The 24388-nt window shown below is 23.9% G+C and overlaps 1 protein-coding gene across 1 annotated transcript; it reads right to left on the bottom strand.

The window, feature by feature from the left end:
- Window positions 1–1864: 1864 nt before the first annotated feature.
- Window positions 1865–23537, bottom strand: LOC142240253 (membrane alanyl aminopeptidase). Its single transcript, XM_075311974.1, has 7 exons — window positions 23401–23537; window positions 14880–15407; window positions 14637–14795; window positions 14094–14568; window positions 13783–14024; window positions 12570–13691; window positions 1865–2269 (listed from the first exon to the last, which is right to left on the bottom strand). Exons 2-7 carry the CDS (start codon window positions 15377–15379, stop codon window positions 1975–1977), a joined length of 2793 nt encoding a protein of 930 aa, XP_075168089.1. The 5' UTR covers window positions 15380–15407; window positions 23401–23537; the 3' UTR covers window positions 1865–1974.
- Between the last annotated feature and the right edge of the window lie 851 nt (window positions 23538–24388).

Here is a 24388-nt window from a genome sequence, read left to right on the forward strand (position 1 = left end):
GATTTTATTTTTTAGGCTTCTAGAATCCGTAGTTATTATCTAATTTGCCTGAAATGAGAAATCTAGAGGTATTTTAGGACCTTAAATATGAGAGCCGAAAATGGCGTGTAGTGGTCCATGTTTTGGTTTATCTCCCAAATAGACCGATCTCCCGATTTTACTTCTTGGGCTTTTAGAAATCATAGTTTTTTCAAACTTGCATGAAATTTTAAATCTAGAAGTATTTTAGGAACATAAAGAGGTGTGCCGAAAATAGTGAATATCGGTCCATGTGCACTGATAATGAAAATTGCTTGAAACTGAATTATAGTTTACAGATTTTACTTCTGATAATCATTTAAATAATGGGGGTTAAAATCTACAGATGTTAGATTTTAAATCAAGGCGTTATTTCATCGTTTTCTTCCTCAAAAACTCAAACAAATATGGTTCTTATAAGTCTAGAATCTGATCTAGTCTTCATAGGTAAAATCTTTGAATTTATCTTTGGGAAATGTACTGGTTGAACTGATCTGCTTGTCATCAAATCCCCCTGAAATTTTCACAGGAAACTATAATATTTGATTCATTTATATTTATAATTCGACCCGGCCTAACTTACTGCTTTATATACTTGTTTTTTATTAAAATTGTGTCCCACCCTAGTGCATTAGCCAACTTAAATTTTGAGTCTATAGATTTTGTAGAAGTCTATCAAATTCTGTCCAGATCGAGTGATATTTAAATGTATGTATTTGGGACAAACCTTTTATATATAGCACCCAACACATTTGACGGATGTGATATGGTATCGAAAATTTAGATCTACAAAGTGGTGCAGGGTATAATATAGTCGGCTCCGGCCGACTTTAGACTTTCCTTACTTGTTTTATTTCACTAAATGTGAAAATGTTTGATATTAAAATCTTAATGGATCTAAGATTTTAATATCAAACGAGTACGGAAATAAATAAATTACGACTATTTAAAAATTGCAAATAACTGGAGCACAAAATTGCAAATAACCAGTTCTGTGATAGGTCCGTCAGTGGCAATTTGCACCAATTTCCCTTAGGATAGGTAGAATCTTTGAATTTATCTTCGGGAAGCGTACTGGTTGAACTGATTTGCTTGGGAGAATATCTGTCACCAAACCCCATGAAATCCTATATATTATCAAGGAACCCGCAACGGCGAAGAGTTTTCAAAGGAAACTATTATATTTGGTTCATGGTGGTGGGTATTTAAGATTCGGTTTACAGTTAAAACTGTTAGTAGAACATGATTACCCCTAATATACATGTCAAAATTATGTCAAGTGAACATAATATTAGAAATATTCTTAAGAGGCTAAAATTGATTGGTAATATTTTAATGATTAGATTTAAGTGTTAATACAATTTCAATTGATATCTCATGAAAATATTGCCTCATAAAGATTTTCAAAATGTATAACATATTTTTGCTATATATCAGCTAAACTCTACAATATAATCGAATGATAATACAGACTTATGATTAAGAATTTATTGAGCTAATAACTGATATTACGAACTCTTGTTTGTGATAAGATTGCCGGAACATTGAAAAAGAAAAAAAAAAAAAAACAAAACAATGGTTTTATGGTACTGTGGGTAATGCAGGAGCTTGGCAACCAAATATTGGCCATGAAAAAATAATAAAAAAGTTTAGACCTATAACTGGCTTTTCTATAAGAAAATCAAAATAAAAAAAAAACGTTCACAGGTTAGTTTTTGAACTAACCTATGCCGAGTTATTTAAAGAGTAACTTTTTGCTTAAGCCATTTATTGTCATTTAGAATTTGCACTCACTAAGAAGAATCTTAGACCCATTTCTCTGCTTTTTGAATAAAAAAACTATATATTTTATTTCTTTAAATTAAATTTATTAAAAACTATAAACAAATGTCTATTACACAATCACAATGATGACTAATGATTACTTAAAGCTTAGAAACGAGTGAAACTTTGAATTTATTGCAAATAACGGGCAACCAGTGCTACCAACACCAAAGTCAAGGCGGTGAAACCACTCAAGGCAGGGCTGCCATTGGATTTGAATTTGATCAAATGATCTCTGAAGGCTCCCAATTTGGTTTCCGACCATTTTAGGTTTTCTTCAACAGTCTTCTCAGCGCTATCCAAAGATGTTCCAAATTTAGCCCTATTGGCGGCATTGAAATCCTTCAGTTTTTTCTGTTGATCAGCGGTTGTGAAACGAGAGGCAATATTTGAAATAACTGAGGCTACCGAAGAGATGCCACCCATTCTGAAATATATTTAAAAAAAAATAATAATAATAAATTAATAAAGCTGTAATCATATTGTGTTAAAGTGATAAAAAAGACTGAAAAAAAATTGTGTTTTATTTTAAATAAATATAATTATTTTAATTCTGTTTTGAATTCAATATAGTTGTAATGCTAATATTAACAATAAATTTTAGGGTTCTGTAGTGTTACTGTTAGTTTTATTTTTATTTTAAATTTTAATTTCAAATTTGGAGACATATTTTTATAAAATTATTTTAATTAAAATAAATGCAATTTAATTTTAAATATTTTTAAATATAAGCTAATTTTAGTCTTAATATTTTATTTATTTAATTGTTTATTATTTTAAATTTAATTATATTTCGAAAAATATTGAAAATAATTTTGAATTTGTTTATGTCTTTAGAAAATGTAAATAATCATTTCTTTAGAAAATGTAAAAAAATAAAATGTAGTTTATTTTAAAATTTTATGTTTAATTATTTTTTACATTTAATCTAATTTTAGTCTAATTTGTTTTATTTATTAATTTTTTAATAATATTGAAGATAATTTTGAATTTGATAATTTCTTTAGAAAATGTAAAAAAAAATATGCAATTTAATTTAGTTTATTTTTTGTGTAAAATTTTAAGTTTAATTAGTTTTTACATTTAATTTAATTTTAGTCTAACTAAATATGAACTAATTTTAATGCGAATTATTATTAATAATTTTTTGCATTAAATAAATGTAATAAAATTAATGCAATTTAATATAATTTTATTGTTACTTTTGTACTTATGTTATTTGTACTTATTTATTTTTGTACTTATTTATTTTCATTTTAATTAGTATTATTTTATTTTTTTTTGTAATGAAATTTAATGCATTTTATATTTAATTTAAATTTGTTCCTAATTTTTTTATTAATTTATTGTTTAGTAAAATTTTTTATTAATTTATATAATATTTTTTATTAATTTATATATTATACATTTTCAATATTAGTTTTAATATTATTTAATTTTGATTAATTTGAATATTTTGAAAAATATGAAGTAAATTTAATGCGAATTATTATTAACAATTGTTTGCATTAAATAAATGTAATAAAATTAATGCAATTTAATTTTTATTATTTTTTACATTTAATATAACTTCATTGTTGTTTTTGTACTTATTTATTTTGTGTTTAATTTTATTTATTTACATTTAGATTTCGCGTAGTATTAATTTTATTTTTTTATAAGAAAATGAAATTAAAATCAACATTTTAATTTAAATTTCATTTTCTTTTTAAATTTTGATTTAATTTTTAATTAATTTTTATTATTTTTTACATTTAATATAATTTTATTGTTATTTTTGTACTTATTTATTTATTTAAATTTTGATTTTACTTAGTATTAATTTTATTTTTTTTTGTAACAAAATTTAATGCATTTTATATTTAATTTAAGTTTGGTCCTAATTTTTTTTTATTAATTTATTGTTATATTTTTTTAGTAATATTTTTTATTAATTTATATATTATACATTTTCAACATTAATTTTAATATTATTTAATTTTGATTAATTTTAATATTTTGAAAAATATGAACTATAAATTATTTTAAATTTAATTATATTTCGAAAAATATTGAAAATAATTTTGAATTTGTTTATGTCTTTAGAAAATGTAAATAAATTTAATGTTATCTAAATTAGTTTATTTTTTGTGTAAAATGTTATGTATAATTAGTTTGATCAAATTTTAGTCTGATTTGTTTTATTTATTTATTTTGTAATAATATTGAAGATAAATTTGAATTTGATCATTTCTTTAGAAAATGTACAAAAATATGCAATTTAATTTAGTTTATTTTAAAATTTTATGTTTAATTATTTTTTACATTTAATCTAATTTTAGTCTAATTTGTTTTATTTATTAATTTTTTAATAATATTGAAGATAATTTTGAATTTGATAATTTATTTAGAAAATGTAAAAAAAAAAATATGCAATTTAATTTAGTTTATTTTTTGTGTAAAATTTTAAGTTTAATTAGTTTTTACATTTAATTTAATTTTAGTCTAACTTGTTTTATTAATATATTTTTTTATTGTTTTGTTGTTTTTAATTTTAATATAAATTTAATTGTTATGCAATATTAATATCATTTTTAATTTAATTTAAATTTCGTTTTCAATTTTAGTTGTAATTTTTATTTTATGTTAAAATTTAATTAATTGGTATCAATTTTATTTTTCGAAAAATATTGATAACAATTCTGAAAGTAAAAAGTATATTTTTTTAATTTAAATTTAAATTTTATGTAGTATTAATTTTATTTTTGTATCTAATTTCAAATTTAATATTAATTTCATTCAAAATTGTATTACTTTTAACTTTCCATTTGAGTTTTAATTTTATTTTAAATTTTATTTTAAATTTAATTGAAATTTATTTTCCGACAAATATTTAAAATAATTCTAAAAACTAATTAATTTATTATGATAATTTTTGATCAGTTTTTTATATATATATAGTTTAATGCAATGTAGTTTTTATTATTGTATTTTATGTATTTATAATTTTAGCCTATTATTTATTTATTCATTTTATGTAGTATTAATTTTATCTGTATTTTTTATTTGACATTTAATTTTTTTTTAAATTTTAAGTAGATTTTGAATTAAATTATATTTATATTAATTTCAAATTTATTTTTCAATTTTAATTTCATTGTAAATTTCAATTAATTTGAGTGAACAAATATTGGAATAAATTCCGAGAATATTGATATATAAAACCTTTTTGATTAACAAATGTAATTGAATTTAATTAAATTAAATTTTAATTATTTATGACAATAAATAACTGTAACTATATTTTATTAGTTTTTTCATTTAATCTAATTTTAGTCTGATTATTATTTTGTATTTATTTATTTTTTTGTTAAAATTTGAAGGTTAGTTAAAATTTTATTTTTATATAGTATTATTTTTATTTTAAATTTTAATTCGATTTCCGGTAATTTGAGTGAATTTTTCTTTTAAATAAATAATTCTGAACTTTGGAGATATGACACTTAAAAAAAATTAATTAAATTTAATGTAATTTAATTTTGATTATTTAATGTCATTTATATTCAATTATTTTTGACACTTAATCAAGGTTTAGTTTAATTTTTTATTGATTTATTTATTTTTAAAATTTTTATTAATTTAAATTATAATGTTATGTAGTACAAAATTTATTTTTACTTGTAATATTTGAATTCAAATTTAATTTTAATGTGATTTTAAATTTCAATTAGTGTAGTGAGTGGATTTTATTTTCGTAAAAATATTGAAGAATTTCTGAAATAAATATATATGAAATGTATATTTTTTTAAATTAAATCTAATACAATTTAATTTTGATTATTTACTGTAATTCATATTCAATTATTTTTGACATTTAATCTAGGTTTAATTTCTTTTTTATATTGATTTATTTTTTATTAATTTAAATTTGTATGATATTTTTATTTTATTTTATTTTTGTTTGTAATACTTGATTTCAAATATAATTTTAATTTTTGTATAAAATTTTAACAAAAATTTTATATTCAATTTTAATTTGATTTTAAATTTCAATTAGTGGAGTGAATGGATTTTATTTTCGTAAATATATTGAAGACATTTGTGAATATATGGATATATAATTTTTTAAATTAATGTAATGAAATTTAAAGCATTTTCATTTTAATTATTTTTTTATATTTAATTTAATTTTGGTCCTAATTTTTTTTGTATTAATTTTATTGTTTAGTTATATCTTTTTTAAATTTTATATATTATTGAAATTTTCAATATTAGTTTTAATATTATTTAATTTTGATTAATTTGAGTGGAGTCTATATTTTGAAAAATATGAACTAAATTTAATGCGAATTATTATTAATAATTTTTTGCATTAAATAAATGTAATGTAATGCAATTTAATTTTTATTATTTTTTAAGTTTAATATAATTTTATTGTTACTTTTGTACTTATGTTATTTGTACTTATTTATTTTGATTTTACTTAGTATTATTTTATTTTTTTTTTGTAATGAAATTTAATGCATTTTATATTTAATTTAATTTTGGTCCTAATTTTTTTGTTAATTTATTGTTTAGTAATATTTTTTTATTAATTTATATAATATTTTTTATTAATTTATATATTATACATTTTCAATATTAGTTTTAATATTATTTAATTTTGATTAATTTGAATATTTTGAAAAATATGAACTACATTTAATGCAATTTATTATATTTAATCTAGGCTTATTTTCATTTTTTTTATTGATTTATTTTTTATTAATTTTTTAATTTAATTTATTTTTTTTATTTTTACTTTATTTTACTTTTACTTGTAATATTTGAATTCAAATTTAATTTTAATTTTTTTTTTAAATTTTAATAAAAATTTCATAGTCAATTTTAGTTTTAATTTGATTTTAAATTTCAATTAGTGGAGTGAATGGATTTTATTTTCGTAAATATATTGAAGACATTTGTGAATATATGGATATATAATTTTTTAAATTAATGTAATGAAATTTAAAGCATTTTCATTTTAATTATTTTTTTATATTTAATTTAATTTTGGTCCTAATTTTTTTTGTATTAATTTTATTGTTTAGTTATATCTTTTTTTAAATTTATATATTATTAAAATTTTCAATATTAGTTTTAATATTATTTACTTTTGGTTAATTTCAGTGGTAATTTTGAAAAATATGAACTAAATTTAATGCAATTTATTATTAATAATTTTTTGCATTAAATAAATGTAATAAAATTAATGCAATGTAATTTTTATTATTTTTTACATTTAATATAATTTTATTGTTATTTTTGTACTTATTTATTTATTTAAATTTTGATTTTACTTAGTATTAATTTAATTTTTTTTATAATGAAATTTAATGCATTTTATATTTAATTTAATTTTGGTCCTAATTTTTTTTGTTAATTTATTGTTAATTAATATTTTTTATTAATTTATATATTATAAATTTTCAATATTAATTTTAATATTATTTCATTTTTATTAATTTGAATATTTTGAAAAATATGAACTAAATTTAATGCAATTTATTATTAATAATTTTTTGCATTAAATAAATGTAATAAAAATTAATGCAATTTAAGTTTTATTATTTTTTACATTTAATATAATTTCATTGTTATTTTTGTACTTATTTATTTTTTTTGTTTAATTTTATTTATTTAAATTTTGGTTTCGCGTAGTATTAATTTTATTTTTTAATTAATTTTATTATTAGAAAATGAAATTAAAATTAACATTTTAATTTAGTATTAATTTTATTTTTTTTTAATGAAATTTAATGCATTTTATATTTAATTTAATTTTGGTCCTATTTTTTTTTTGTAATTTATTGTTTATTAATATTTTTTATTAAATTATATAACATTTTTTATTAATTTATATATTATAAATTTTCAATATTAATTTTAATATTATTGAATTTTGATTAATTTTAATATTTTGAAAAATATGAACTAAATTTAATGCAATTTATTATTAATAATTTTTTGCGTTAAATAAATGTAATAAAATTAATGCAATTTAATTTTTATTATTTTTTACACTTATTATAACTTCATTGTTATTTTTTTACTTATTTATTATTTGTTTAGTTTTATTTATTTACATTTTGATTTCGCGTAGTATTAATTTTATTTTTTTATAAGAAAATGAAATTAAAATTAACATTTTAATTTAAATTTCATTTTCTTTTTCAATTTTAGTTTAATTTTTAATTAATTTTATTTTTATTTTTAGTTTAAAAATAGGGTAAGCATATATATTTTGCAAAATTGAACTAAATTTAATGCAATTTATAATTAATAATTTTTGGCATTAAATAACTATATTATAAAATTAATTATTTTTTACATTCAATATAACTTTATTTTTATTTTTGTATTTATTTTTTGTTTAATTTTGTTTTTTATTTAAATTTCGATTTTACTTGGTATTAATTTTATTTTTTTTTATTTTAATTAGTTTTAATTTTGAACTTTTTTTGTGTGTATGGATATATATTATTTTAAATTAATTTAATGAATTTTAAAGCATTTTGATTTTAATTATTTTTTATATTTAATTCAATTTTGATCCTAATGTTTTTTTATTAATTTATTGTTTAGTTATATCTTTTTTAACTTCATATATTATTGAAATTTTCAATATTAGTTTTAATATTATTTAATTTTGATTAATTTGAGTGGAGTCTAAATTTTAAAAAATATGAACTAAATGTAATGCAATTTATTATTAATAATTTTTTGCATTACATAAATATAATAAAATTAATGAAATTTAATTTTTATTATTTTTTACATTTAATATAATGTTATTGTTATTTTTATACTTATTTATTTATTTAAATTTTGATTTTGCTTAGTGTTAATTTTTTTTTGTAATGAAGTTTAATGAATTTTATATTTAATTTAATTTTGGTCCCAATTTTTTTTTTGTTAATTTATTGTTTATTAATATTTGTTATTAATTTATATAAAATTAAATTTAATGTAATTTAATTTTGATTATTTAATGTCATTTATATTCAATTATTTTTGACACTTAATCAAGGTTTAGTTTAATTTTTTATTGATTTATTTATTTTTAAAATTTTTATTAATTTAAATTATAATGTTATGTAGTACAAAATTTATTTTTACTTGTAATATTTGAATTCAAATTTAATTTTAATGTGATTTTAAATTTCAATTAGTGTAGTGAGTGGATTTTATTTTCGTAAAAATATTGAAGAATTTCTGAAATAAATATATATGAAATGTATATTTTTTTAAATTAAATCTAATACAATTTAATTTTGATTATTTACTGTAATTCATATTCAATTATTTTTGACATTTAATCTAGGTTTAATTTCTTTTTTATATTGATTTATTTTTTATTAATTTAAATTTGTATGATATTTTTATTTTATTTTATTTTTGTTTGTAATACTTGATTTCAAATATAATTTTAATTTTTGTATAAAGTTTTAACAAAATTTTATATTCAATTTTAATTTGATTTTAAATTTCAATTAGTGGAGTGAATGGATTTTATTTTCGTAAATATATTGAAGACATTTGTGAATATATGGATATATAATTTTTTAAATTAATGTAATGAAATTTAAAGCATTTTCATTTTAATTATTTTTTTATATTTAATTTAATTTTGGTCCTAATTTTTTTTGTATTAATTTTATTGTTTAGTTATATCTTTTTTTAAATTTATATATTATTAAAATTTTCAATATTAGTTTTAATATTATTTACTTTTGGTTAATTTCAGTGGTAATTTTGAAAAATATGAACTAAATTTAATGCAATTTATTATTAATAATTTTTTGCATTAAATAAATGTAATAAAATTAATGCAATGTAATTTTTATTATTTTTTACATTTAATATAATTTTATTGTTATTTTTGTACTTATTTATTTATTTAAATTTTGATTTTACTTAGTATTAATTTAATTTTTTTTATAATGAAATTTAATGCATTTTATATTTAATTTAATTTTGGTCCTAATTTTTTTTGTTAATTTATTGTTAATTAATATTTTTTATTAATTTATATATTATAAATTTTCAATATTAATTTTAATATTATTTCATTTTTATTAATTTGAATATTTTGAAAAATATGAACTAAATTTAATGCAATTTATTATTAATAATTTTTTGCATTAAATAAATGTAATAAAAATTAATGCAATTTAAGTTTTATTATTTTTTACATTTAATATAATTTCATTGTTATTTTTGTACTTATTTATTTTTTTTTGTTTAATTTTATTTATTTAAATTTTGGTTTCGCGTAGTATTAATTTTATTTTTTTACAAGAAAATGAAATTAAAATTAACATTTTAATTTAGTATTAATTTTATTTTTTTTTAATGAAATTTAATGCATTTTATATTTAATTTAATTTTGGTCCTATTTTTTTTTGTAATTTATTGTTTATTAATATTTTTTATTAAATTATATAACATTTTTTATTAATTTATATATTATAAATTTTCAATATTAATTTTAATATTATTTCATTTTTATTAATTTGAATATTTTGAAAAATATGAACTAAATTTAATGCAATTTATTATTAATAATTTTTTGCGTTAAATAAATGTAATAAAATTAATGCAATTTAATTTTTATTATTTTTTACACTTATTATAACTTCATTGTTATTTTTTTTACTTATTTATTATTTGTTTAGTTTTATTTATTTACATTTTGATTTCGCGTAGTATTAATTTTATTTTTTTATAAGAAAATGAAATTAAAATTAACATTTTAATTTAAATTTCATTTTCTTTTTCAATTTTAGTTTAATTTTTAATTAATTTTATTTTTATTTTTAGTTTAAAAATAGGGTAAGCATATATATTTTGCAAAATTGAACTAAATTTAATGCAATTTATAATTAATAATTTTTGGCATTAAATAACTATATTATAAAATTAATTATTTTTTACATTCAATATAACTTTATTTTTATTTTTGTATTTATTTTTTGTTTAATTTTGTTTTTTATTTAAATTTCGATTTTACTTGGTATTAATTTTATTTTTTTTTATTTTAATTAGTTTTAATTTTGAACTTTTTTTGTGTGTATGGATATATATTATTTTAAATTAATTTAATGAATTTTAAAGCATTTTGATTTTAATTATTTTTTATATTTAATTCAATTTTGATCCTAATGTTTTTTATTAATTTATTGTTTAGTTATATCTTTTTTAAATTCATATATTATTGAAATTTTCAATATTAGTTTTAATATTATTTAATTTTGATTAATTTGAGTGGAGTCTAAATTTTAAAAAATATGAACTAAATGTAATGCAATTTATATAATATTTTTTATTAATTTATATATTATAAATTTTCAATATTAGTTTTAATATTTTTTAATTTTGATTAATTTGAATATTTTGAAAAATATGAACTAAATTTAATGCAATTTATTATTAAAAATTTTTTGCATTAAATAAATGTAATAAAAATTAATGCAATTTAATTTTTATTATTTTTTACATTTAATATAACTTCATTGTTGTTTTTGTACTTATTTATTTTTTGTTTAATTTTTCTTATTTACATTTAGATTTCGCGTAGTATTAATTTTATTTTTTTATAAGAAAATGAAATTAAAATTAATATTTTAATTTAAATTTCATTTTCTTTTTCAACTTTAGTTTAATTTTAATTAATTTTTATTATTTTTTACATTTAATATAATTTTATTGTTATTTTTGTACTTATTTATTTATTTAAATTTTGATTTTACTTAGTATTAATTTTATTTTTTTTGTAATGAAATTTAATGCATTTTATATTTAATTTAAGTTTGGTCCTAATTTTTTTTATTAATTTATTGTTATATTTTATTAGTAATATTTTTTATTAATTTATATATTATAAAATTTCAATATTAGTTTTAATATTATTTAATTTTGATTAATTGGAATATTTTGAAAATACGAACTGAATTTAATGCAATTTATTATTAATAATAAAATTAAATAAAATTAAAATAATTTAATTTTGATCAATTTTTACATTTAATATAACTTCATTGTTATTTTTGTACTTATTTTTGTTTGTTTAATTTTATTTATTTACATTTAGATTTCGCGTAGTATTAATTTTATTTTTTTTTATAAGAAAATGAAATTAAAATTAATATTTTGATTTTAATTCAAATTTCATTTTCTTTTTCAACTTTAGTTTAATTTTTAATTAATTTTATTTTTATTTTTAGTTTAAAAATAGGGTAAGCATATATATGTTGAAAAAGATGAACTAAATTTATAATTAATATTTTTTTTTTTCATTAAATAAATATAATAAAATTAATGCAATTTAATGTTTATTATTTTTTACATTTAATATAACTTTATTTTTATTTTTGTACTTATTTATTTTATGTTTAATTTTGTTTTGTACTTAAATTTCGATTTTACTTGGTATTAATTTTATTTTTTTATTTTAATTAGTTTTAATTTTATTAAAAATTTCATTTTCTTTTTAAATTTTAGTTTAATTTTTAATTAATTTTATTTTTGTTTTTAGTTTAAGAATAAGGTAAGCATATGGTCCCTGATACTGTTTGTATCGTATAGATAGATATAGGTCAAAGTTGCAGCCCGATTTATTTTATGCTCAGTCTTTTGTTGGAAATGTTTCATAATTAGTTTTAATAATTTTTTGCTTAATTTTTTTAATAAATTTTGTTTCAACTTACGCATTGGACAATTCATCAACACTGCCGGCAACCAAATCAAAGCAAGGCTCAACATTTTCATTATTCTCGGTGTACAAGCTAGACAAGGCACTTGATTTATCCTGACGACGTACTTGATCGGTTAAAATAATGTTATAGAATTTAGCCACAAGTTTCGAGTCCTTAACACAGCCCAAAGAATTCAACAACAAAGTGGTCTCGGTGGCCACAGTTTCTGTGAGATATTTATTGAAGAGCTTATCGAAATCAGCCTCAGTGGCTTCACGCATAGCCGTACAATAGACAGCCGAACGAATATTCACTGGCACTGGTTTGTTATCCAAATTCTTGAATAATTCCTGAGACTTGCTAATACAATCGGAACGTCCAAATTTACAAGCCCACGATAGGATTTTGGCACGATTATAAATATCCAAAGTAGTGTCGTTCGCTTTTTCATCAAAGCCCAATTCATTGTAGGCCTTTGAGGTCAATTCACGAATGTAATGGGCAAAATCAGAGGTATCAGTACCCAAACGAATCATTAGATAATTGTAGCCATTGAAGGCAGCTGTCCAGGGCAAATAATTGGTTTCAGTTTGTAAATACATAAGAATATCCAAAGCCAAATCATAATCGATGACACCGGCACGGGCCAAATTAAAGAGGTCATCAACAATTTGGGCACGATTCAATTCATGAATATCACCCCAATTGGATGAAGTAAGGGTATGGTGGATATTATGCCAGGTCTTGGTATCATAGTTAACACGATAGTAACCAGTCTCTTGAATGTTACCCAAAACCCAGGAAACACTATTTGGCAAGGTCACGGTGGTAGGGGTTGCTGTATTCCTAATGAAAAGTTTGGGTGTAGTATCCTGGAAATCTTTTGTTGCGTTGGTGGTATAGGTAATGGGAACGGTATATAAAAGATCAGGATTGGCACCATCCTCCTTGAGTAAGAAACGTTTTTGACTAATCACTAGAGTTTTATCTGAAGTCAAATTGAAAGTGACCACAGGATAGCCAACTTGTTCGGTAAATGTGGTGAAGAGGGTATCAGCGTATTCTTGGAAAGTAGCAGGAATATATTTCTTCCAAACGGTAAACAAATTTGAAGGTACGGTGTTTTGGTATTGGCTGGAAGGGGAGAGAAGCGAGAGAGAGGAAAAATTAGGTTTTTTTTTAATTTTTTAGATCCCGATTTCGCAAATCGATTACAGATACTTACTAGGTACTAAGATATTCCCTCAAAGAGTTCTTGAAATTTTCCTCACCCATAACATGTCTGACCATACGAATGAAGGTACCACCTTTATTGTACGAAATGCTATTAAACATACGGCTCAAATCCGCTGGAGAGTTTGTATTCTCATCACTCATGGGATTGGTACTGTTGGTGGAGTCCATACTCATGACAGCATGAATTTGATCGACAACAAATTGTTGATCCAATTGATAGTGACCTTCAACCTATAACAAGAGACCAAGGAGATACATTTTCTTTGGGTTCTTGGGGTTCAATATCCAAATCCAACCTACATTGTGGGTTCCAAAATATTGGAAATAACGGGCAAAACCTTCATTCAACCATGTGTAACTCCACCATTGGCATGTGACCAAATCACCAAACCACATATGGGCTTGCTCATGGGCCACCACAGCGGCAATATATTGTTGAGCACTTAGGGTAGTGGAACCTTCCTCATAGAGCAAGGCACGTTCACGATAGGTCAGAAGACCCCAATTTTCCATGGCCCCGGCTGAGAAATCAGGAATAGCAGCCATATGCATTTTATCAATACCCAACGAATAGAAGGGCAAATTGAAATATGTATCGAATTCCTTCAAGACCTGTTGGCCCACATCGAAAGCATATTCGGTTTGTTGATAATATTCGGGACGGGCAAGAACACCAAATTGGCCATTGAAACGTTCATTGAATTCCGAAACAATGAAAGCCAACAAATAGGTGGACATTTTAGGTGTGGCAGCATAAGTATCGGTGAAATATTCTCTAGATAATAAAAACGCAATGAGGATTATTAAGACGTCTATGAAAAAATTTTCTGAGAGGTAATTTACCCATCCATAACACTTCGGATGATACGTGTATTACTGGTGGTCTTCATGCTACGATGACGTTTGATGGAAACTTCAAAAATGGCCTTGAAACGTGGCTCATCAAACGAGGGGAAGGCACGACGGGCATGATTGGTTTGGAATTGAGTTGATCCCAACCATCTGCAAGAAAAATATTTAGAAAATCCCTTAAATCTCAACACCACCCCCCTTGCCCCTTCTTCACCCTTCTTTCCTACCACTTACTTGGTATTATTTTTGTTATCTGTATAAGAGCTACGATAGAAACCATGCATATCATCATCCATTGTACCGCTGTATACAAAATGCAAAACATATTTCTGATTCACGGCAAAGGGAGTGCTCAACGAGTACGTAATAATATCTGTCACATTATCTGGTTCCACATTGGGCAATGTTATGGGGGCATTTGGTGAATTAATTGGCCAATATTCCCTTTTGGTAAATTTCAAATTTTTCGTATGCATTTTCAATTCATTGGTAGCTTCATTTGCTGTAACTGTTAGATATAATTCACCATCAAAAGTGAAACGTTTATCCGCAGCATCCGATTCCAAAAGATATGGAGTTAAAGTCATGGTGTAATTTTCGGGACTAATGATAGTGGGCAAACGATAATTAACATCATCGGCAAGAGGTTCAATTGGTTGGACTTCTTCCAATGGTGCTGCAGAGCCTAAACAAAGGCATACTGCCAATATGGCAGTTCCAAGGGTGAACTTCATATTGTAGGCGGGTTAAAAAAAAAAAACACTGAAATGAAATAATTTAGAAGGTGTTTACGGGATATAAAACTTGTGATTATTGTTTTTGCATGATGTTTGGAAATGCAAAAAAAAATTAAACGTTTGCAAAATGGGTATTAGAAATGTACTTTTTTTCTACACAATGTACAGCGACTTGTCTATGCCCTCATCGGGTTTGGATGTCACGAACTCATTCGAGTTTGGCAGCGTGACACAATATGACGTTCTTCGTGCCTTCACTCAGGTGAAGTTGCTGCCACTGATCCTGCCATATGTCACCCATGCTTTCAATTCTATTTTGACAAGGAGTACTTTGCCCGGTCTTTGGAAACATGCTAAGGTCATACCCATACCTAAGGGTAAATCGGAGTTTCGGCCAATATCACTGATTCCCTTCTTTTCCAACTTGTTCGAGAGACTTTTGAATGGGCAAATGCAGGAATTTCTGAATCGATATTCCCTGTTATCTTCAAGGCAATCGGGTTTTCGCTCGGACCACAGCTGCATAAGTGCTCTGGCTGATGTGTGTGAGGCTTTCAGATCTGATCAGGATGAGGGAAGAGTCAATTTTCTGGTGCTGCTGGACCATTCGAAGGCGTTTGATTCGGTGGATCATACCCTTTTATGTTTGAAGCTAAGGAACCTTTTTAATTTCTCGGCCAGTTCGGTACGTCTTCTGCATTCCTATCTCGTTGACAGGAGACAGTCAGTGTACACGGATATTGGTACTTCGGATCCCTTAATTGTTTCAAGAGGCGTACCGCAGGGTTCAACTCTTGGCCCTCTCCTTTTTATACCCTTCACCACTACTGTGGTACAGGGTATAATAAGTTTGTGCATTTGTATGTAACGCCAAGAAGGAGTAATCATAGACCAACCTTTTAGTATACGGATCGGCTTAGAATTAAATTCTGAGTCGATTTAGCGATGTCCGTCTGTCTGTCTGTCTGTCTGTCTGTTTGTTGATGTATTTTTGTGTGCAAAGTACAGCTCGCAGTTTTAGTCCGATTGTCCTAAAATTTGGTATAGGGTCCTGTTTCGGCTCAAAGACGATCCCTATTGATTTTTGAAAAAATCGGTTCAGATTTAGATATAGCTGCCATATATATTTTTCACCGATCTGGTCATAATTGGCGTGTATACCAACCGATCTTGATCAAATTCCGTACATCCGAATATTTTATGGGTCTCGAGAAACTTGCAAAATATCAGCCAAATCGGTTCAGATTTAGATATAGCTCCCATATATAGCTTTCGCCCGATTTACACTTATTTGCCCACAGAGGCCAATTTTTAACTCCGATTTAGTTTAAATTTTGCACAGAGAGTAGAATTAGCATTGTAACTATGCGTGCCAAATTTGGTTGAAATCGGCTCAGATTTGGATATATCTCCCATATATGGCTTTCGCCCGATTTACACTCATATGACCACAGAGGCAAATTTTTAACTCCGATTTAGTTAAAATTTTGCACAGGGAGTAGAATTAGCATTGTAACTATGCGTGCCAATTTTGGGTGAAATCGGTTCATATTAAGATATAGCTCACATATATAGCTTTCGCCCGATTTACACTCATATGACCACAGAGGCCAATTTTTTGCTCCGATTTAGTTGAAATTTTGCACAGGGAGTAGCATTAGCATTGTAGCTATGCGTGCCAAATTTGGTTGAAATCGGTTCAGATTTAGATATATCTCCCATATATAGCTTTCGCCCGATTTACACTCATATGACCACAGAGGCAAATTTTTTGCTCCGATTTAGTTGAAATTTTGCACAGGGAGTAGAATTAGCATTGGTGCCATGCGTGCCAAATATGTTTGAAATCGGTTCTGATTTAGATATAGCTCCCATATATACCTTTCGCCCGATTTACACTCATATGACCACAGAGGCAAATTTTTAACTCCGATTTAGTTAAAATTTTGCGCAGGGAGTAGAATTAGCATTGGTGCTATGCGTGTCAAATTTGTTTGAAATCGGTTCTGATTTAGATATAGCTCCCATATATATGTTTTTCTGATTTCGACAAAAATGGTCAAAATACCAACATTTTCCATGTTAAATCGCCACTGCTTAGTCGAAAAGTTGTAAAAATGACTCTAATTTTCCTAAACTTCTAATACATGTATATCGAGCGATAAATAATAAATAAACTTTTGCGAAGTTTCCCTAAAATTGCTTCAGATTTAAATGTTTCCCAATTTTTTTACTAACATTATGTTCCAACCTAGTGCATTAGCCGACTTAAATTTTGAGTCTATAGATTTTGGACAAACCTTTATATATAGCCCCCAACACATTTGACGGATGTGATATGGTATCGAAAATTTAAATGTATAAAGTGGTGCAGGATATAATATAGTCGGCCCCGCCCGACTTTAGACTTTCCTTACTTGTTTCTATTCTAGAGTCACTTATATATTTGTACTGTAAATAAACTCATATTCACATCAACAAAAAAAAAAAAAAACTTTTTATTACGGCAAATTTAAATTTTTAACTGTAGAAATGCTCGATTTTGAGAGGTTGCTATTTGAGACACAGGATAACGATATGTCTCCCCACTGAAAGAAAGGGTTTCTTTTGTGAAGAACGAACGCTTAGAATCTTATGTTGTAACTTGGGGTTTATTTATTGCTCTTAAAGAAAATAATTTATAATAAAAGAGAATTTCATTTATATCGTTGCGGAGAAAAGTATTTTTTCTTTGGGTGCATATATCGTTCCTAATGTACACATTCAAATAGTGGTTTAAATCCCAGCATAATTGGTAAGAAAAAAACCTGAAAATTAATGTATGGGTTGTTTGCCCAATCGAATTTCTAAATTTCTTTTTCCAGCATAGACAAACATTTAAGCTACCTATTTGTTAATAATATGATATCATTTAGTAATATGATATCATTTATTTTTAAATTATTTTACTTCCAATTCTTTCTTTTTGAAGCAGGTAGTGGAGTAGCCTGAATTACCCACTTTAGAAAAAGATGTCTTTCCCTGCTTAAAAAGGCCATAGCATGAGAAGGGAAGTGTTCACAATTATTCTGACAATTCTATCGTAAAGCTTGATATTTTTGAGGTTATCCATACTTTTGACATACGAGCCCTATTTAAAAGGTGCATCTCGCCAAAAATAATTAAATCGTAAACATTTTTATGCGATTATATTTTAAAAATTTTGAGGTGGATTAACTCAACAACACTGCATCGATTAATTGAATTAATTTTTTTTTGAGATGACGCTCCGTCAAGAACCAGTGTTTATCGATGGTATGGTGAATTCAACTGAGTTCACACGGATGAAAAAGACTGTTTTTCATATGTTTGGCTATAAACATTACATGTTTGGAATACAAATTTTTAAAAACAATATTTTTGAGTGCAAGCATATAATGTTCATAAACTAGCATAACATGTTTGGGACATATATGTTAATATGTTAGAACATATTATGTTTGGGACATAAAATGTTTGTAAATATAATATGCTTGGATGCAAACATATATTAATTTAGAAATAGCCTATAAACATATATGTGTTTAGTAGCTTGGAGCGCTATTTAACAGGGAGCGATATTGAATTAAGTTGGTGGTTGTTGCTTGTTATTACAAAATTAACATTTTATTTTTCCTTGGGCAATTGATCAGCTACTTCTTTGATCCTTACAAACTGTGTGGTCCGCTGTTCGAATCCCCGTCCGGCAAAAGGTAAAATTAAAATAAAAAAAATTGAATAATTTCTTCTAAAATGTTTGTATTACAGAAAAAGGTGCTAAGAACTAAAAAATGTCGTGGAAGTGAGAAAGATGTGGGGGAATATACAATTGGGCAGAAACAAAATTTTGAGCATTCAGGTCGAAAACCTATGTTGTTAGCACCTATATTACCTGTTTATTTTCATAATTTATTATGATTGTAAATATATAAATAAATAAATAAAATTTTGAGCACAATATTGTTTGGGAGAATTTTTTTAAGCATATAATATTTTTGGGTGCAAAATGCTTCCAAACATATTATATGTTCACAAAATAACATATTGTTTTTTGGAAGACAACATTATTGAATTTGGATGCAAAAATACAAAATGTAAGGAACTTAGACTACCCAAACATATATTGTTTAGACCAATATGCTTTCAAACATATTATATATTGGAAGAGATCAAACATATAAATGTTTGGGCAATACCCAAAAATGTATATGCTTGAAGCAAAATATGTTTGGGAGTATATGTTACATAAGCGATTTTTTATGAGAGTGCACTCCAAGTCGAAAAAATGTTGATTTTCTAAGTTTGTAATAGAAATAAAAATTTGACAATGTTTAGGTGATGGCCTCAGTTGCCAATGCTTTTTTATATCTTTATACTAATATCATATTTACTATAAATTTAGTATCAACTATAAATAAATAAATAAAAATTTGACAAAGTTTTTATAGAAATAATTTAACATAATTTTCTATAGAAATCAAATTTTGACAAAATTTTCAAAAAAAAAAATAAAACGTTGATAAAATCTTCTATAGAAATTAAATTTTGACAAAATTTTCTATAAAAATAAAATGTTGACAAAATTTCCTATAGAAATTAAATTATGGCAAAATTTTCTATAGAAATAAAATTTTGACATCATTTTTCTATAGAAATAAAATTTTGGCAAAATTTCTATAGAAATAAAATTTTGACATAATTTGCTATAGAAATACAATTTTGACAAAACTTCTATAGAAATAAAATTTTGACATCATTTTTCTATAGAAATAAAATTTTGGCAAAATTTCTATAGGAATAAAATTTTGACATAATTTTTCTATAGAAATAAAATTTGACAAAATTTTCTATAGAAATAAAATTTTGACAAAATTTTTTATAGAAATAAAGTTTTGACAAAATTTTCTATGGAAATAAAATGTTGACAAAATTTTCTAAAGAAATAAAATTTTGACAAAATTTTCTATAAAAATAAAATTTTGGCAAAATTTTCTATAGAAATTAAATTTTGACAAAATTTTCTATAGATATAAAATATTGACAAAATTTTCTATAGAAATAAAATTTTGACAAAATTTTCTATAAAAATGAAATGTTGATAAAATCTTCCATAGAAATTAAATTTGTACAACATTTTCTATAGAAATAAAATTATGACAAATTTTCTATAGAAATAAAATATTGACAAAATTTTGTATAAAAATAAAATGTTGAAAAAATTTTCTATAGAAATTAAATTATGACAAAATTTTCTATAGGCATAAAATTGTGACAAAATTTTTTTATGGATATAAAATTTTGACAAAATTTGACAAAATTTTCTATAGAAATAAAATTTTGACAAAATTTTCTATAGAAATAAAATATGACAAAATGTTCTATAGAAATAAAATTTTGACAAAATTTTCTATAAAAATAAAATGTTGATAAAATCTTCCATAGAAATTAAATTTTGACAAAATTTTCTATAGAAATAAAATTATGACAAAATTTTCTATAGAAATAAAATATTGACAAAATTTTCTATAGAAATAAAATTTTGACAAAATTTTCTATAAAAATAAAATGTTGATAAAATTTTCCATAGAAATTAAATTTTGACAAAATTTTCTATAGAAATAAAATTATGACAAAATTTTCTATAGAAATAAAATATTGACAAAATTTTCTATAAAAATAAAATGTTGAAAATATTTTCTACAGAAATTTAATTATGACAAAATTTTCTATAGGCATAAAATTATGACAAAATTTTCTATAGAAATTAAATATTGACAAAATTTTCTATAAAAATAAAATGTTGATAAAATCTGCCATAGAAATTTAATTTTGACAAAATTTTCTATAGAAATAAAATTATGACAAAATTTTCTATAGAAATAAAATATTGACAAAATTTTCTATATAAATAAAATGTTGACAAAATTTTCTATAGAAATTAAATTATGACAAATTTTTCTATAGAAAATTTTGTCATAATTTTCTATAGAAAATTTTGTCAGTATTTTATTTCTATAGAAAATTTTGTCATAATTTTATTTTAAGAAGCTACATTTCAGGTACGAAAGCAGTTGGATGTGGAAAATCTTACTAAATCTGCACGATTTTATCAATTTGTTCATACCACGAATATTCAATTATTGATATCCATAAAAAATGACAATATATTTTTGATGCTGTCGAAGTCAGAACCCCAGAACCAACCATGCTACATGTTCACCGTCAAAAAAATTTTTTTGTTCTAAGAATCTAAGAATCTGCATCATTTTGACGCAATAAGTAGAGATTCTAGACAAAAATTTGTATCTACTAATTACATACATTTAGAGTATTTGGATTTAGTTGTACCACTATACCTATATGTAAATAAAATAAAATATAATATTTCACTGTGAAGTAATTGATTTTAAATATGAGTATTATTTAGGTTGGGCAACACAACCGAATGATGGAGGTAGTCACAACAAATATCGTCGGCAGACCCAACCAACACCATATGTGGTATTAGTTGTGGCCGAATCAGTCGGGTGACACAACTGCCAACTGGTATTTGCTACAACTGCCAAAAGGAGGTTGGCAAATTTAGGCAAATACAACAGGATACTTCATCAAACCGTAATGAAAATAGTTCCAAATAAGTACGACGTACATTTGAATTAAAACATTGAATTAAAACATGGGTCCAACTATTAATAAAGTCCGGTTTTTTTAACCGAAAAACTCCGACAGTCAGTTTAAATTCATGCAAAAGTGTGAAGAGCTTAATGGGAAATATTTTGAAAAACAAATAAAAAAACGAGTTTTGGCTGTATTTTTTTTGCTCCCTAATCTCCTTTGACAAGCCCATGTTAAATGCCAATTTTGCACCACTTCCGGATCCAAAAAGAACATTTTCACTATTTTTGGCGATGCTTTTTTTTCTGGGTAAATAAAGAATGCCAACAAAAAATTAAGTGTCCCACTTTCTGTAGTAAACTAATTTTATTGTGCTAATCGAAGTTGTGAGTAGAATATGAGAATGTTAGGTTAGGTGGAAGCCCGATGTATCAGGCTCACTTAGACTATTCAGTCCATTGTGATACCACATTGTTGAACTTCTCTCTTATCACTGAGTGCTGCTCGATTCCATGTTAAGCTCAATGACAAGGGACTTTCTTTTTATAGCCCAGTCCGATAGGCGTTCCACATTGCAGTGAAACCACTTAGAGAAGCTTTGAAACCCTCAGAAATGTCACCAGCATTACTGAGGTGGAATAATCCACAGCTGAAAATCTTTTTGGTGTTCGGTCGAAGCAGGAATCGAACCCACGACCGTGTGTATGCAAGGCGGGTATGCTAACCATTGCAGCACGGTGGCTCCCATGTTAAATGCATCGCATCTGTGCCAATTTTGCACCACTTCAGGATCCAAAAAGAACAATTTCACAATTTTTTTGGCGACGCTTTTTTTTGCTGGATAAACAAAGAATGCCAACAAAAAATTAAATGTCCCACTTTCTGTAGTAAAAAAATTTTATTGTGCTAATCGAAGTTGTGAGTAGAATATGAGAAAGTTACAGCCTTATTTTAGAGCTCTTGGCGTCGTGAATACAATATAATTTGTAATGCACTATGATGTATTGTAAAAAATTTTATATTCAAGCAGAAACAATTATGCGCTCATAATTATAACTTGCACTTCAAATATATTTGCCACAAATGGGTTTTTATTTTATGTGGACTTTCAGGATATTATCACTAAGTATTTCAATGAATATTTCATTACTGTCATTCATAAATTTGAACTTTGGTCTAATTTGTTTGTCAACTTTTTATGGGTCCTTTTAAATGATTCTCTTAATATTTTTGGACATTGTTTTTTTTTTGGAAATATGTTTTTTACACTTTTTTCATATTTCAATAATTTTATTTGATCTAAATTCTATTTTAGAATTTTTTTATTCACTATGCCCATCAAATAAATCCACATTTCACTTTCTCTCAAAGCCCACTGTACGAACCTTTTCAGTGTTTTTCTATGCAACTTCTCGAAAATTTCGTTAAAAGTTATGACCAAAATCTTTCGGCCAACTGAGTGTTGGTAGCACAACTCGGTTATATTTATAACAATGAGAAACGCTAGCCCCTTTGATATTTATCTCAGAATTTTTTTTTGTTTTATGGGCCATCTGATAACACCGATCGTTTTCTAGTTTACAATGCTCGTTGTATGTGGCACCAATGAGTTGGTGGTATCTTTGACAAATATTGTCAAATAGTTCTTGCTCCACTGTCGGCATGTTATTTATGCCCCTTACGTATGCCAATATAAAAGTCTTTTGTCGATTGACTTGGCCTGGCGATGATAGAAACTCTACCAATATATCATGGAATCTATTGATATCTCTTCTGACAATTCTGCTGCCTTACTGATAAACTGGGTGTTTAGATTTTCAAGAGCCTATGGCAGATAATCGTGTTTTTATTGGATAGATAATGTGAATTGCATATACAATATGTATGTTAAATGCAAATATCTTATCATTATGAAAATGTGCCAAAAAATGTTTTTTTTTTTCTACGAAGGAGTTTATTTCAAAATCAATTTTTTCCAAATGTAACTCCCCGGTCTTATCTATGTATAATCGATATAAAGGGGAAACACATAATCAAGGATTAATAAATCAAAAGGTTAGCCCGATTATTCCCGATTATCAAATGAAATGAAGCATAGAGAAAACAACATGCAATAATTACGGCAGATATTAAAACAACGTTTTCCCTCAATTTGATGTTTCTTCTTACATTTCTTCGATGAAGTTTAAATTTTTACTCCAAACAAATAACATAAAAACAAGTAAGGAAAGTCTAAAGTCGGGCGGGGCCGACTATATTATACCCTGCACCACTTTGTAGATCTAAATTTTCGATACCATACCACATCCGCAATTGTGTTGGGTGCTATATATAAAAGGTTTGGCCCAAATACATACATTTTAATATCTCTCG

The sequence above is a fragment of the Haematobia irritans genome, chromosome 1, assembly GCF_050003625.1.
Source record: "Haematobia irritans isolate KBUSLIRL chromosome 1, ASM5000362v1, whole genome shotgun sequence".
In the NCBI taxonomy this organism is placed as follows: Eukaryota; Metazoa; Arthropoda; class Insecta; order Diptera; family Muscidae; genus Haematobia; species Haematobia irritans.

Excerpts from the sequence above, each read along its gene's own strand:
- LOC142240253 (XM_075311974.1), bottom strand. The coding sequence starts at position 15,379 with ATGAAGTTCACCCTTGGAACTGCCATATTGGCAGTATGCCTTTGTTTA. Across the intron at positions 14,569-14,636 it reads ATCCGAAGTGTTATGGATGG|AGAATATTTCACCGATACTT; the intron begins GTAAATTACCTC and ends TTTATTATCTAG. Across the intron at positions 14,025-14,093 it reads AATATTTTGGAACCCACAAT|GTTGAAGGTCACTATCAATT; the intron begins GTAGGTTGGATT and ends CTCTTGTTATAG.